Source organism: Carassius gibelio, chromosome B6 (assembly GCF_023724105.1).
Source record: "Carassius gibelio isolate Cgi1373 ecotype wild population from Czech Republic chromosome B6, carGib1.2-hapl.c, whole genome shotgun sequence".
In the NCBI taxonomy this organism is placed as follows: Eukaryota; Metazoa; Chordata; class Actinopteri; order Cypriniformes; family Cyprinidae; genus Carassius; species Carassius gibelio.
The window spans coordinates 5822801-5837891 of record NC_068401.1 but is presented as its reverse complement, the minus strand read 5'-3'; the positions used below and the strand labels follow the sequence as shown (position 1 = coordinate 5837891).

Below are 15091 nucleotides of genomic sequence, written 5' to 3'. Positions count from 1 at the left end.
TTTTTCTGTTTTATGTTTTTTTCTATTTATTTTATTGTTTAAATTATTTTTCTAACACCTGAATATCCATTAATTAGGTTCACAACAGAAGATTTTCAATTAAGTTTTTTTGTGTGTGTGTATAAAATTGTAGTATGTTAACGGCCTAGTTTCACTTTTAAAAAAAAGTATACAGTATATACTGCATTATGCTGTTCTGTAATTCGTATAGGTTTGAGACAGTTGAGTATATATATATATATATATATATATATATATATATATATATATATATATATATATATATATCAAATGAACGAGAGCTGCGCCCTCTGATGGAGAGCGTCGTTACTGCACTCTCTCCTCCACTATCCCACAATTCTAATGTTTACGGCTAGTCGGTGAAAGATGGCGGACAGCAGTGGCCGTAATCCTCAATCACCCGGTTTCACGGATAAATTAAAATCGTGGCTGTGCTGGTCGTGGACGTACATATGTGCGCTTTGGTTCGCCATGGTCTTAACGATGGTTTACGTGCTGAGGAGCCCTCTGAAGCTGCAGGAGACCGTCAACGCAGGTGTGTGTTTATGTTCAGCTGTGTGGATGTATCCAGCTCAACACAAGATATCTTTCTGTCCGTTTAAGGAAAAGTTCACACAAATACACTAATTCTCTCGTCTCCATGTAAACCTGTGTGAGTTTAATTTGATGTGGAATATGAAAGGAGTAATTCTGAAGTGAGTGCTGCTCGGAGTTTTCAATGCAATGTCAATGAATGGTGACTGAAGATGTTAAGTGTCCAACATGACTCTAAATTGCTGTTAAAGATCATAACAACACTCGAGTCGTGCAGTTGTTTGAAGCATTGTGAGAGAAACAGAACTGCATTTAAATTCATTACTGAATCATTGAATTTTAACGATTACTTTAGATAAAAGCAGCTGTCAAATGCAAGTCTAAGAAATGTTATGTTTTGTACATTTAACATAATTCTGAAATCAGTGCACTTAAGCTGCACTCTTATGTCTCATATTTGTTTATCCACAAATGTTTAAACTTGTACATAGTGCAGTGTGCATGTGGTGTTTGTGTAGTAGCATTATTCAGAGAAGTAATTTACTTAGTGTGCTATGACAGTAAACAAATGAAAATATGTTGAGGTTTTATCATCAATATTTTCTATATTAAATGTATGCATTTAGCAGACGCTTTTATCCAAACCGACTTACAGTAGATTCGGGCTATCAATTTTTACCTATCATGTGTTCCCAGGGAATCGAACCCCCAATAAGCTACTTCATTTTTCAGTTAAAAAGTTTAAAATATAATATATAAAACGTATATAAAATGTTTAATGTTTTATAAGTGCAGTGTGCATGTAATGTTTGAGTAGAAGCATTATTCAGCAGTTAACAAAAAAATTGATTTTAGTATAAATTGTAAAATTGTAATTGTTATTTACGCAGGATAAGAGCGTAATCATTATTTCTGTACATTTGTTTAAAAGACAATACATTTCTGGCCATTTTTTTAATTATTATATATTTAAAATCTATAAATACATTTCCACTATATATATATATATATATATATATATATATATATATATATATATATATATATATATATATAGCTATTTTGCATTGCTTTAAGCTAGTGCTGTCAAATGATTAATCGTGATTAATCGCATCCGAAAGAAACATTTATGTTTACATAATATATGTGTGTTTATTATGTATATATAAATACAAACATACAGTATAGATTTAGAAAATACTTAAATGAATTTACATGTATATATTTATATTAATATATTTTATATTATATATAAATATTTATTATATAAACAGCATATTTGACTGAAATATATACATGCATGATAACCATAATTAATGTACACAGTACACGCGCACATTATGTAAACAAACACTTATTTTGGATGCTATTAATTGTGATTAGTCGCGATTAATCGCTTGACAGCACTAAGCGTTTTTCAAGATTGACAGGTGTTACAGTTTTTTCTTAATATGAGTAAAAATGTCTATATTGTTATACATCCACAGCATCTGTGTTTTTAAACACTCTTACGCCTAAATTCTATGTTGCGCTGACTGGAACCTCCTCGCTCATCTCGGGCCTTATATTGGTGAGAATTTTTCTTGGCTTTGGTAAATTGGTTGTCAGATAACTTAATACTAACTTCAGTTTCAAAGCTGTTTAAAATCACAATCTTTGCGTTTATCTTCAGATATTTGAGTGGTGGTACTTCAGGAAGTACGGCACGTCCTTCATAGAGCAGGTGTCTGTCAGTCACTTGCGCCCCCTACTGGGAGGAGTGGAGAACAGCAGCTCTGTGGGCCTCTTCTCTTCTGTAAACGGCGATGCCGAGCCGAGAACCAACGTTGCAGGTTTTTGAAAGTTACTACATGTTTATCTTTCTAAATATTATAAAGTGAATGGAATATACAGCTCTTATTTTATTTTTCTTTCAGAATGTAAAGTGTGGAGGAACCCACTGAACCTATTCAGAGGCGCAGAGTACAGCAGGTATATTGTTGGACGTTTCTAAAGGTTTAATTTAATTTGAATATTTGATTTTTTTTTAAATATGACAGTTTTCTGTTATTTAAAAAAATCCTATTCATTCATGATCCTGTCATTCTAGGTACACTTGGGTGACAGGAAAAGAGCCCCTGACATACTATGACATGAATTTATCAGCACAAGATCATCAAACCTTCTTCTTGGGAGACACTCAGCAACTTAGACCAGAGGACTCTGGTTAGTCTCATGCTCCTCCACTTAAAAGAAATACCTAAATCTAATCAGAATTGATGTTTAATCATGATTGTTATCCCTCTTGTTTGTTCTGCAGTAATGCAGAAGGCCTGGAGGGAGAGGAACCCGCAGGCACGAATTCGAGCAGCTTACCAGGCAATTGAACTGAACCGCGAGTGAGTTCCATCCATCCTTGTGATTTTATTCAATTATAGCCACAGATGTCTCATCCAGTCAGACTTTACAGCTGAAATGGTCAATTAAAAAAAATGCATAAACGAGGGATGCACAAAATGTTGGTACCATTTTACGTATTTGCTTATTTTAATTTTATTTTATCAGTCAATATAAGATAATTAGTAATGCATGCTCTTACTTTTACAATTAGTCATTTAAATTTAATTGTATTTTTCATAATGTGGATTATAACGATGACGCCTGAATTGACTTGTAAATTGTCATTTTAAAATGATCTATTTAAAATTTTTGTTATATTTTAAATTATTTAAATATACAACAGCTATATAAGACATGTATCGTTATTTAATGACTCGCTTTCTGTTTCAGCCAGATGTGAACATGGATTTTATTTTTTTATTTTTGATTCTATTTATATCTATTTCATCGTATTAGATATTTAATTATGTATGTTATTTTCTGTCACTTAAAGCTAACCTTAACACATAACAATCACATAATCGTAAAAAAAATTATAGCACTATTTCATGTAATATTTTCGAAATTAATGTATACTGTACTAATTTTTCACACTGTGCATTATAATGTTGATGCCTACTTTTTTATTATTTTAATACACAACAGTATCTTATTGTAACATAAGCCATATATTGTTATTGAACATAACATAAGTGGAGTATTTACTGGCTTTTCTGTGTCGGCAGAATTTAATCATCAGTGCATCTCTACTGTTGGCATCAAATTGACTTCTTCTGACTCTCAAGCATATGACTCATTCTTTGCAGATGTGCTGCAGCATATGTGCTCCTGGCCGAGGAGGAAGCCACAACCATCACAGAGGCTGAACGGCTTTTCAAACAAGCACTTAAGAGTGGTATGAAACTTTCACACTGTCACACATGTATGCTCAGCATACAGTAACTCACACTGTTGCTTATTCTCGTTGCTTTCACAGCCGGAAAAGACACCAATCTTGTGGTCTACATCAAGCGCAGACTGGCCATGTGTGCAAGAAAACTGGGTCGCATCAAAGAAGCTGTAAAGATGATGAGAGATGTAAGAGGAGCAATATACCACTTACCATGTTTAGGTGTTGTGGCTGTAAAAAGTGGGTGTTTTGGTGATTTATGTTATGGGACTTATCCCTTGCCACATAGACTTTTAAAGAAATAATTTTACAGTAAATTAGGTTTAAAGCTGCAGTAGGTAACTTTTGTAAAAAATATATTATATATTATATTATATATATATATACATTATGTCCTGACAGTAAAATATGAGACAGATAATCTGTGAAAAAATCAAGCTCCTCTGGCTTCTCCCAGTGGTGCTATTGCCATTTGCAGAAATTCATCCGCTCCCGGCAAGAAACAACCAATCAGAGCTGCGGTCCGTAACTTTGTTTGTGTTCAAAATGTAGAAAAATATATACAATAAGCGAGTACACCATGAATCCATTTTCCAAAATGGATCCGTGTTTTTAGCTTGTCCTGAATCACTAGGGTGCACCTATAATAAGTGTTTATATTCGGACTATTTTAGATTGCTTCGGGGGTACCGCGGCGGAGTAACCCAGTACCTTTGTGATTCTTCATAGACATAAACAGAGAGAAGTAGTTCCGGCTACAATGTTCTTCCGCAAGACCCAAGCAGTTCTGTTTATTAACCGCTAAAGCGTCAAAGGTTCCCTACCGCAGCTTTAAGTTTTAGATTTTTGAGGATCTAAATTACTTTCTGTGGTTTTCCACAACTTGATTGAACATAACTATAACTTTAGTGCAGATATAAATAAAATTCAGCCTTTCTTTATAAATGATAAAACTCTGGTCACATGACTCTAAAACGTGTTGTCACTCCATGTCTATAGATATCCTCAGGGCAAGTTTACATTCAACATTTACCTGAACATACCTTAATATTTTCTTTGATACTGATACTTTTTTACTGAAAGAGAAACTTAGAATTTGAACAATAGATGTAAAAATGTCAAATCATATATTGCATCTTTTATGCCCAAAATGTTTATGTTCTGTAATCATCAGAGAGTAATTTCTGGTATAATAATTGAACACTTACAATTGTTTATGAATAAATTGGAGCTCAGCCTTTACTTGAAATTCACATTTTCATTTTATTTTATTTTAAAGTTCATTATTTTATTTCATTTTGTTTTATTTTTGTGGTATCTTGCACCTGAAGTATGCTCTGTTGCGTAATATTGTCATTTTCTTGATTCCTTGCACAGTTAATGAAAGAATTCCCCTTACTGGGAATGTTAAACATTCACGAGAACCTTTTAGAAGCATTATTAGAGCTGCAGGCCTACGCTGATGTACAAGCAGTCCTTGCTAAATATGACGGTAAGCTCATTCATCTCTCAGTGTCACTGTACATTTCATAGACGACAGGAAGAGATGCTAGTATCCTTTATATCAACTGTCTGATGTTTTTCCCTTCAGATATCAGCTTGCCAAAATCAGCTACTATATGCTACACATCTGCCTTACTGAAAGCCAGAGCAGTGTCAGATAAGTAAGTCTTCAGCATCCTGGAAATGTCTAATATTCAATAGCATATTACGTATCATAGCATAGGTGATGTTTATGGATTATAGTTTGCTGAATGAATCTGTGTGTGTGTTGTATGGCAGGTTTTCGCCTGAAGCAGCGTCTAGACGAGGTCTCAGCACAGCAGAGATGAACGCAGTAGAGGCCATACACAGAGCCGTGGAGTTCAACCCACACGTACCAAAGGTTTGAATGATTTGTTTCTTATACACTACTATTCAGAAATTTTGGGTCAGTAAGATTGCTTTTAATGTTGGCAAGGGAGGTCTTTCATGCCCACCAAGGCTGTGTTTTTTCCATTAAAACAGTAATATAGGGAAATATGATTACAATTGAAAATTGAAAATTGAAAATCTGAGTTTTCAGCATCATTACTCTAGTCTTCACGGTCACATGGTCCTTCAGAAATCATTCTAATATGCTGATTTGCTAAACAACAAACATTTCTTTTTGTTATAAATTTTGGAAACAGTTGTGCTGCTTAATATATGTTGAAACCTTGAAACTTTTTTTTTTGCTTTCTTTGATGAATATAAAGTGCAAAAGAACAGCATTTATTTAAAATGTAAATGTTTGTTACATTATACATGTAATTACTCATACATTATACATGTAATTACTTTCCATTTTAATAAATTTAATTGAGCCTTGCTGAATAAAAGCATCAGTTAATAAAAAAAAAAAAAAGAAGAACTTTTGACCGACAGTCTATATGCAGTAGCATTTATACAATCGCTATTGTGTCACCACACGGAGTTCTGGAATTGCAACAGTAAAATGAAACTTTTTATCGAAATTTCTGAAACTAAATTTTGATTGGATTTGCTAACATCCAATAATATAAAAAAAAATAGCAATTTCAAGTGATCTTACCCTAGTAAAAAAGTAATATATTTAAAATATATTTATTTCATACCAAGTATAGTTCAAATCTATTAACATACTTACTGAAATCGCTTTAGACTTACTGATATAAAAGGTCTAATTCAACTTTATTTGGAGTACTACTTGTGCACAATGCACATTTCTTAATATTAAGCTTAAAATGTGTTTTAATGTCACTTGATCAGGATTGTATGATCTTTTAATAATATCAGTCTTTGCATGCAAGATATTTAAAGTGTAACTGAAGCATATTTGCAAATGTTCCACTTTAGCACAATCAAACATACTTCAGTATATTTTTAGAGTAAACTAAAGTGCTTAAAGTACAAAATTACTTGTTCCAATTTAGCAGATTTTAATCATACCAGATTAGTATACTTATAGTACAATTGGAGGATATTTTTATTTAGTACATAAATATATAAATGGATTTGTATTATATCTAGCATGAAATAAATGTATTTCAAATACATTTAAGTATATTTATTTTTTACTAGGGTATCATGATGTATAATGCAATTTTTTTAAGTTACTTGCCCACACATCAGCATTATCCCACTGATATTCGTGTGTGCGGAGACACATTGTCATGACCAGGAGGTGATGCTGTTGAAGCACACTGCAGTCCTCTTCACTAAACAGAAACTTTTCTAATATTCACATCAGAAGTGCATCGTTCAAAGTTTTACATTAAAACACATAATTGCAAGTGGGCTTGTCGACCCATGAATCCCGTGCATAGATTTTAGTAAACCGTGTTTAGGGCAAAAGTTGTATCACCTTTGATTTCCTTTTTGCTCTTTAAAGATGTTTTGACTCTCATCAGCTATTTCTTTCTTTGTACCTGGTTCCAACTTGCAACATTTCAAAACACTAGATCGGACTTCAAAGCGCTTAACTTTTTCACACCCAAACATACCGTCTCAGTATTTACGCACATGCATGCAACTCAGACGTGCTGTATCAGACTACAAAGTGCACCTGTTTGAGATGTGCAGCAAATATCAACACACATACACCTGGTCTTTCATTTGCCAGATCTGCCCCTAGAGCAAAAAAGACTCTCCAGAATGAACAAAGAGTGTGTTGGATGTCAGTAGTATTACTATTACATTTGTGTGATCATTTCAAACAATGACTTGTCTGTCCTAAGGTTATACCGCCAACATTATGTATTGAATATTAAAGATGTGGACTTGTAGTATTTGGGCAATGCAGTAATATTTTATGCTAATATTAAACAAGCAATAAGATACAAGAGACCCAAATCTCTGTCCTTTATATTTTTATTATGTATAACAGTTTAATAAAAGTGAAAGGCACTTGATTATTTGCTCAAATTCATGGTCTCTCCTACTTTTTGCTTATGTCGGTGGTTTTCAAACTTTTTGATGGAAATTTCCCCCAAATGTTATCCCTCTTGATAAAATATATAATCAGCTGCAAAGCGAACTTTACAACAAACTTTGATATTCTAAAAAGATGCTTCATAAATACTTTGTCATTGTACTGAAGCCAATGAAATTTACTAAACTATTCTGTATGGTTTATAAGCGTTTTAAAAAATGGGGACATGGGTTATGTCCTCATAAGTCACCCTCTCCTTGTAATACCTGTGTCATACCCATGTCATTATACAGAGTTGTGTCCTGATATGTCACAAAAACACGCGCCCACACACAAACACACACACTCATTGGCCACTTTACTTTCAGCTGCACATCCATGAAGCCAATCTCCCATTCCACCACATCCTAAAGCTGCTCTGTTGGATTGAGATCTGGTGACTGTGGAGGCCATTTGAGTAAAGTGAACTCATTGTGTGGCATTTAAACGATGCTCATTTGGTACTAAGGGGCCCAAAGTGTGCCAAGAAAATATCCCCCACACCATTACAACACCACCACCAGCCTGAACTATTGAGACAGGATGGATTCATACTTTCATGTTCTTTACACCAAATTCTGACCTAACCCTCTGAAAGTTGCAGCAAAAATCGAGACTCATCAGACCAGGCAACGTTTTTCCAGTCTTCTATTGTCCAATTTTGGTGAGCCATGCCTTGTCTTGCCTTCTTAGCTGATAGGAGCAGCTCCGGGTATGGTCTTCTGCTGCTGTAGCCCATCAGCTTCAGGGTTCGACGTGTTGTGCATTCAGAGATGTATTCTGCAGACCTTGGTTGAAACAAGTGGTTATTTGAGTTACTGTTGCCTTTCTATCATCTCTAACCAGTCTGCCCATTCTCCTCTGAACTCTGACATGAACATGGCATTTTCATTCCCACAGCTGCCGCTCACTGGATATTTTCTCTTTTTTTGGACCATTCTCTGTAAACCCTAGAGATGGTTGTTCGTGAAAATCCCAGTAGATCAGTAGCTTTTGAAATACTCAGACCAGCCCGTCTTGCACCAACAACCATTCCATGAGACTTAAATCTCCTTTCTTCCCCGTTCTGATGCTCGGTTTGAACTTCAGCAAGTCGTCTTCACCACATCTAGATGCCTAAATGAATTGAGTTGCTGCCATGTGATTGGCTGATTAGCAATTTGTGTTACCAAGCAATTGAACAGATGTACCTAATAAAGTGACCTGTGTGTGTGTGTGTGTGTATGTATATATCTATATATATCAGTCACTTGAGATCAATTTAGTGCAACCTTGCTCTATAAAATCTAAAAAATAAAAAAAATTGCCCCAATTTTTGAACAGTAATGTATCTTTTTTAACAGTGCAACAGTGGTAATATTAGTTTTATGGTATAAACATATCATCTTAAATGTTAACTTTGATATCCTAGAAAAATTATAATGCATGATGTCATCTGTCAGTACCTCGCCTTTGCATCTCCAAGACCACCACAGTGTAATGTCATCGTACAGGGTCTGTACGGTCAAGTGAAAAGAGATACTAGACAGACTGAGACATGGGCTTATGGGAGTTCAGCAGGAGCTTAGGAGGAACCTCCACATAAAAGAGACCCATCACTGACACTTGATCCGCCATTAAAAGAGGTGACCGTGATTGTGTGCGGGCGTGTTGTGTAGAACAGCTGCCTGTCGAATGTCAGCCTGATCATAAAGCTAAATTACCCATGTCATGCGCGCATATGACATATCCAACATTGTGATTGTTACTGAAATATGTTTGGATATTTGCTCATAATTCAGAAGGTGCACTTGACACGTTGCAGAGGGAATCTGTCGAATTTAGCTGTAATGTACCATAATCACAGCCAGGGGCATTTGGGTAGGTTATCCTCTGGATAATACCATTTAATCCTGTTGTATTGCCCTCAACAACATTCACCCCGGGGCCCAGAGCAGGGGAGAATTTAAGTATACAGGCTCAGTGTGAGTATAAAGCTCTCATATGTACACTTAACAAAATAAAAAAAATAATGTATAGTGTTATTATGAAATATTTTTTATATATATTTTTTACAGATGTTATACCAGTATTATTTTTTATTATTATTATTGTTTTTTATTTTTTGAAAGATCTATTTCTGTGTTTTGCCTTTTATTATGATAAAAAGCAGACAGGAAGCGAAGTGTGAGAGAAAAGGGGGGTGGGATTGGGAAAGGTCCTCAAGTAGGGATTCGAACTCGGGACGCCTGCACTTGCACACTGAGCTATCTGCGCCAACATTTTACCAGTATTTCGATTTATGCATTGCATTTTGTAGTGTTATATGGTCGAATGTCTGGAAAATGTACTAGTAATTTTCTGCCAGGAAGTTTTTATTTTTATTTTTATTTTTTACCGTGTATGTGTAAATATCTGAGTCACACTTCACCCCAATATTACAGGGGAAAACAATACCTTATATTTTGCATTAAGAAAATTAAGAATAATTTTGCATTTTTTTAAAGACCATTAATATTTTTGCCATTGTAACATTATTTTCATGACACATAATTGCCTTATTAATTGGCCATAATTGCCTGCATGCATTAGTTTTGATAGTTTTTATGTATGTATTTAAATACTTTACCACATTAATAATGTAATATTATACATAATTTATTTATATTTTGAAAGTAATTGTTTCTATAATAACTTTCTGCGTTATGGTAATAAGAATTGAGAAGGCTTAATTTATTTTTTTTTGTTTTAATGAGTTAATGTAATTAAAATAGGTTTGTTTTGTGTGTCGTTGCAGTATTTATTAGAAATGAAGAGTCTGATTTTGCCACCTGAGCATATTCTGAAGAGGGGAGACAGTGAGGCGGTGGCGTACGCTTTCTTTCACCTGCAGCACTGGAAACGGGCAGAGGGGGCGCTCAACCTGCTACACTGTACCTGGGAAGGCAGTATGTACAGTGCACATCTGTTCTTTTTTACATTATATCATATTCATGTATATATAATATGATGAATACCATACTCATTTACCATGAAAATTACAAGGTACTTCAGAAGTACTTAAAAGCATGGCATGCTATTATCACCATGTTGTATCTGAAAAAACAAATGTAATTTTTGTAAGCTGTTTACTGTAAACAAAATGTAAATCATCTCACTTGATATCAGTTGACACCTTTTGACTCTTGTAGCTTTCCGGATTATTCCATACCCCCTGGAAAAGGGTCATCTCTTCTATCCTTACCCAGGATGCACAGAAACTGCAGACAGAGAGCTTCTGCCTTGTAAGTATACACTATATAGTTTTATATATCTGTCGTTATGTTGTTAATGTGCTGTGACTGTCTTATTAGGGTGATTTAAAAAAGAATTGTACATGCAAAAAAAAAGGGCTATTGTCAGTAGTGTAGAGAAGAAGCAGTGCTCACACAGAGGTCACTTTCAAACAAAGCAGCTTCCTGTTGGTCAGTGTGGCAAATTCACAACCTGACACAAGTTTTGCATGCTTTGCAAACTCTAAATTGTATAGATTCTCATTGGAATAACAGGATTTCGCCCCTGAAATTTCCCTGAGCAATGCTAAATGTGACCATACCTTTTGCATAAGGATAGAGTGTAAAATGATTAAAAATAAGAATAAAATAGGGTACTTACTGACCTGTTATAAGATAAATAAATGTCTTTATCTCTCTCTTCCAGCATTTCATGAGGTTTCAGTGTATCCGAAGAAGGAGCTTCCTTTCTTCATCCTCTTCACAGCGGGCCTGTGCTCCTTCTGTGCTATGTTGGCCATGCTCACACACCAGTTTCCAGAGCTCATGGGGGTCTTCGTCAAAGCCGTGAGTATCTGCATGCCTCACCGAGCCCAAAAGTGTGTGTGGGTTTTATTTTTTTATTTTTTGGTTTTCCTCTTGTCCCCCTGTGCCCTTATTTATTTCTTTTTTTGTTTAGAAGAGAAAGTACACAATCACTGAACTCCCAAGATAAACATTTCTTTGTGTTGCAATATAATAATGAAGTCTGTCAATGGCATCCTAGATGGTACAAAGTGCAGCTCGTTATGAGACCACATATATATATATATATATATATACACATCTTCTCATTCAAATAGTTTTCTTTATTTTCATGACTATGAAAATTGTAGATTCAAACTGAAGTCATCAAAACTATGAATTAACACATGTGGAATTATATATGGAATTATATACATAACAAAAAAGTGTGAAACAACTGAAAATATGTCATATTCTAGGTTCTTCAAAGTAGCCACCTTTTGCTTTGATGACTGCTTTGCACACTCTTGGCATTCTCTTGATGAGCTTCAAGAGGTAGTCACCTGAAATGGTCTTCCAACATCTTGAAGGAGTTCCCCGAGAGATGCTTAGGACTTGTTGGCCCTTTTGCCTTCTGTCTACAGTCCAGCTCACCCCTAAACCATCTCGATTGGGTTCAGGTCCGGTGCATCATGAATCCATTTCCCAAACTGTGTTTTTGGCATGTCCTGAATTAATCCGCTACACCTTAGTTTTTATATTCTGAATATTTCTGGTAGGAACCGCTGTGGAGTGGCCCAGTACCTGCGTGATTCGCCATAAGCAGAGAGAAGTAGCTTCGGCTACTGTGTCCTTCCACAAGTAGACGAATGCAGTTCTGTTTTGTTAACTGCTAGAGCGACAAACAAATGTAAACTAGTTTAAAGGATTTTATATTTTGTTATTTTTAATTTGTATATAGATTAACTTACAATACTTTGCACAGTAACTTATTTACAGTTCTTAGTCAATGAGGTAGGGAGCAGAATGGAGAAGGGAAATTAAGGAGCAGAAGAGAAGCTAAGCCAAGCGGGCCTTTGAACTGTTCGTACAACAACATTTAGCCTCTCCGAAGGCCAGGATGCCCTTTTCTGTGGCGGTGCGTTCTTCTCTTATCGTTGTTTACATTCATTTGGGTGAATTAAAAGCGAGTGATTGATTTCAGAGCAAGTTTGAGTTGTTGCACTAGACGCCACGGAAGGGCCTCGCGTCTGACTTGCATTCGAAGTCGCTCTTTTTCCATTATACTCCCTCGCTTGCCCGCGCACATCCACACAAGCTTTGTTCCCCGTCCACTCCAAACATCTTGTTTTCCTTGGGGAACAATGCCCTGATTTGTAATTGCAATAAACTCCTGAATGTGAAGACATGCAGCCTCATTGGTCTTTATCTTTTTATCAACCTCGTTTGTCATGTTACAACATGTATTTATGCTAGCACTATCTATTTCCTGGATCTGGGTTAAAATGGATGATACCTCTCCAGCCTCCACTCTTCCCGTCTTCCTCCCTCTGCGACACACGGCCCCGGGCTTCCTTTCCCATATTCCGTCATAAACATCTGTTCATCCGTGAAATGTATCGCTTCATAAACACATTTGAGGCTTGTTTATGGTGGATTGAATCGTGGAGGTTTCAGTGTTTTTCAAAGGGACTGATTCTCGCCAGTTTTATAGTCCTGAAGTTGGTTGCCATCCAGAGTTTTTTTTCTCCTTTTGTTTGTGTCTGTCAGGACCTCCATGTAGTATTCCAGAGGGACAAGCTCTATCATACTTATGTCTAGCACTTCAGGCACTTTAAAGGCAACTTTCTGACAGCATGTGGCTCAGTCAAACACTGAATAGTCTATGAGTGAGGTAGATAAGATGAGCAAAAGCACTGCTTTCATTTTTTTTTCTTCAGGTTGGACATGCATTTCTCATAGATTTCCTAATTTCAACATCAGCTTAAAGCGGCAAGTTTAGGACTGAAATTCATTAATTTCACAAAATTGTTGTTTGGTAAAAAGGTGTTTACTGTACTATAACACCAAACTACTGTACAGTCGCTACCAGAGATTGGAAATTAAATATCAAATATTTAATATTCAGTTAATAATAAATTTAAAACTATAATTTTTTTCTGTATGTTTTTCTTAATAATCAAAATCCCAGTTTACTTTAGATTTTATTATGAAATTTTTATATTTCTAAATAAATCCTAAATACAAAGTTATCATTTTAAATGTATAATTGTAAATCCAAATGTATGCTTAAGTCTATGTATACATATGCATATTTGCATTGCAGATATATATTTAAATATGTCAGTGTTAATCATGACTATATGGATGTAAATCTGGATAAATGCAGTTTAATTAATCTGAAAATATGATTGTGAATCCATATATGTATATGTTTATTTATTCAGAATTAAAACAGTTTTTATTCTGTATAGATTAATGTAAAATCCTGAATATATATATATACACACACAGAATGTAAATTTTATATTTTAAATATAAAAAAATGTTTGCTTTCCACTCCAACATTTGTTTGGCAAAGTACACCCATTTATTTTAGAAATGTAAAAGTCTGTTTCTTCAATATTTTGCATGGAATTTAAAGGGTTACTCCACCCCAGAATGAAAATGTTGTCATTAATCCCTTACCCCATGTTTGTTCCAAACCCATAAAAGCTCTGTTCATCTTCAGAACACAATTTAAGATATTTTAGATGAAAACCTGGAGGCTTAGACTCCATATCACTGTGCTGTGTATACTCTTCTGTGTCCTCCGTGCCACAAGGATGCACTGTTTTATTTCAAATCAAAGCTTAATACACGTAGTAACAGCGCCTCCTCGTGGTGCAGAAGACACAGAAGAGCGTACGCAGCACATTGATATGGAGTGACACAGAGGAGACCGTTGACAAAAGAATTATTGAATAAAGTCATTATTTCTGTTTTCTTCGCTTACAAAAAGTGTTCCCGTCACTTCATATACACTTCATATTGCTCGTTTGATGGCAGATGGAGTGTCTGACCAAGACTTTTCATACCTTTTATGGACCTTGACACTGTTATTTACTTGACAGTCTATGGGACAGTCTCAAGCCTCCAGGTTTTCATCCAAAATATCTTAAATTGTTTTCCAAACAGAGCTTTTACAGGTTTGGAACGACATGGGGGTAAGTGATTAATCACAAGATTTTCATTTTAGGGTGAAGTATCCCTTTAAGATGTTTGTGATTATTAATTCCGATCCATCTGACTGTTTCTCTCTCTCTCTCTCTCTCTGCAGTTCTTCAGCACCCTCTTTGCGCCACTGGGCTTTTTTGCAGACAAGATGGAGAGTTTTATGCCCTCCTGCCTGTGGCATCAACTAGCAAACGTCTGACGTACACACACAGCTCAGACAAACTTGCACTTGAAAACACTACTGTACATGTGTAACGTGCCCGTTAGCCACCTGTACTGACAATAAAAATGTTATGGCTCTTTGACGCACTTTGCCTTCTCTTTTCC

General features: G+C 35.3%; 1 protein-coding gene across 1 annotated transcript; it reads left to right on the top strand.

Moving 5' to 3' along the window:
• The first annotated feature begins 342 nt into the window (after nucleotides 1-342).
• Nucleotides 343-15069, top strand: LOC127958986 (suppressor of tumorigenicity 7 protein-like). The gene is made up of 15 exons (XM_052557981.1): nucleotides 343-556; nucleotides 2043-2125; nucleotides 2228-2387; nucleotides 2472-2526; nucleotides 2645-2760; nucleotides 2855-2933; nucleotides 3741-3829; nucleotides 3911-4011; nucleotides 5201-5315; nucleotides 5415-5487; nucleotides 5606-5708; nucleotides 10570-10720; nucleotides 10964-11056; nucleotides 11472-11611; nucleotides 14868-15069. The coding sequence occupies exons 1-15, from the start codon at nucleotides 388-390 to the stop codon at nucleotides 14961-14963; spliced, it is 1623 nt and encodes a 540-aa protein (XP_052413941.1). The 5' UTR covers nucleotides 343-387; the 3' UTR covers nucleotides 14964-15069.
• The last annotated feature ends 22 nt before the right edge of the window (nucleotides 15070-15091 follow it).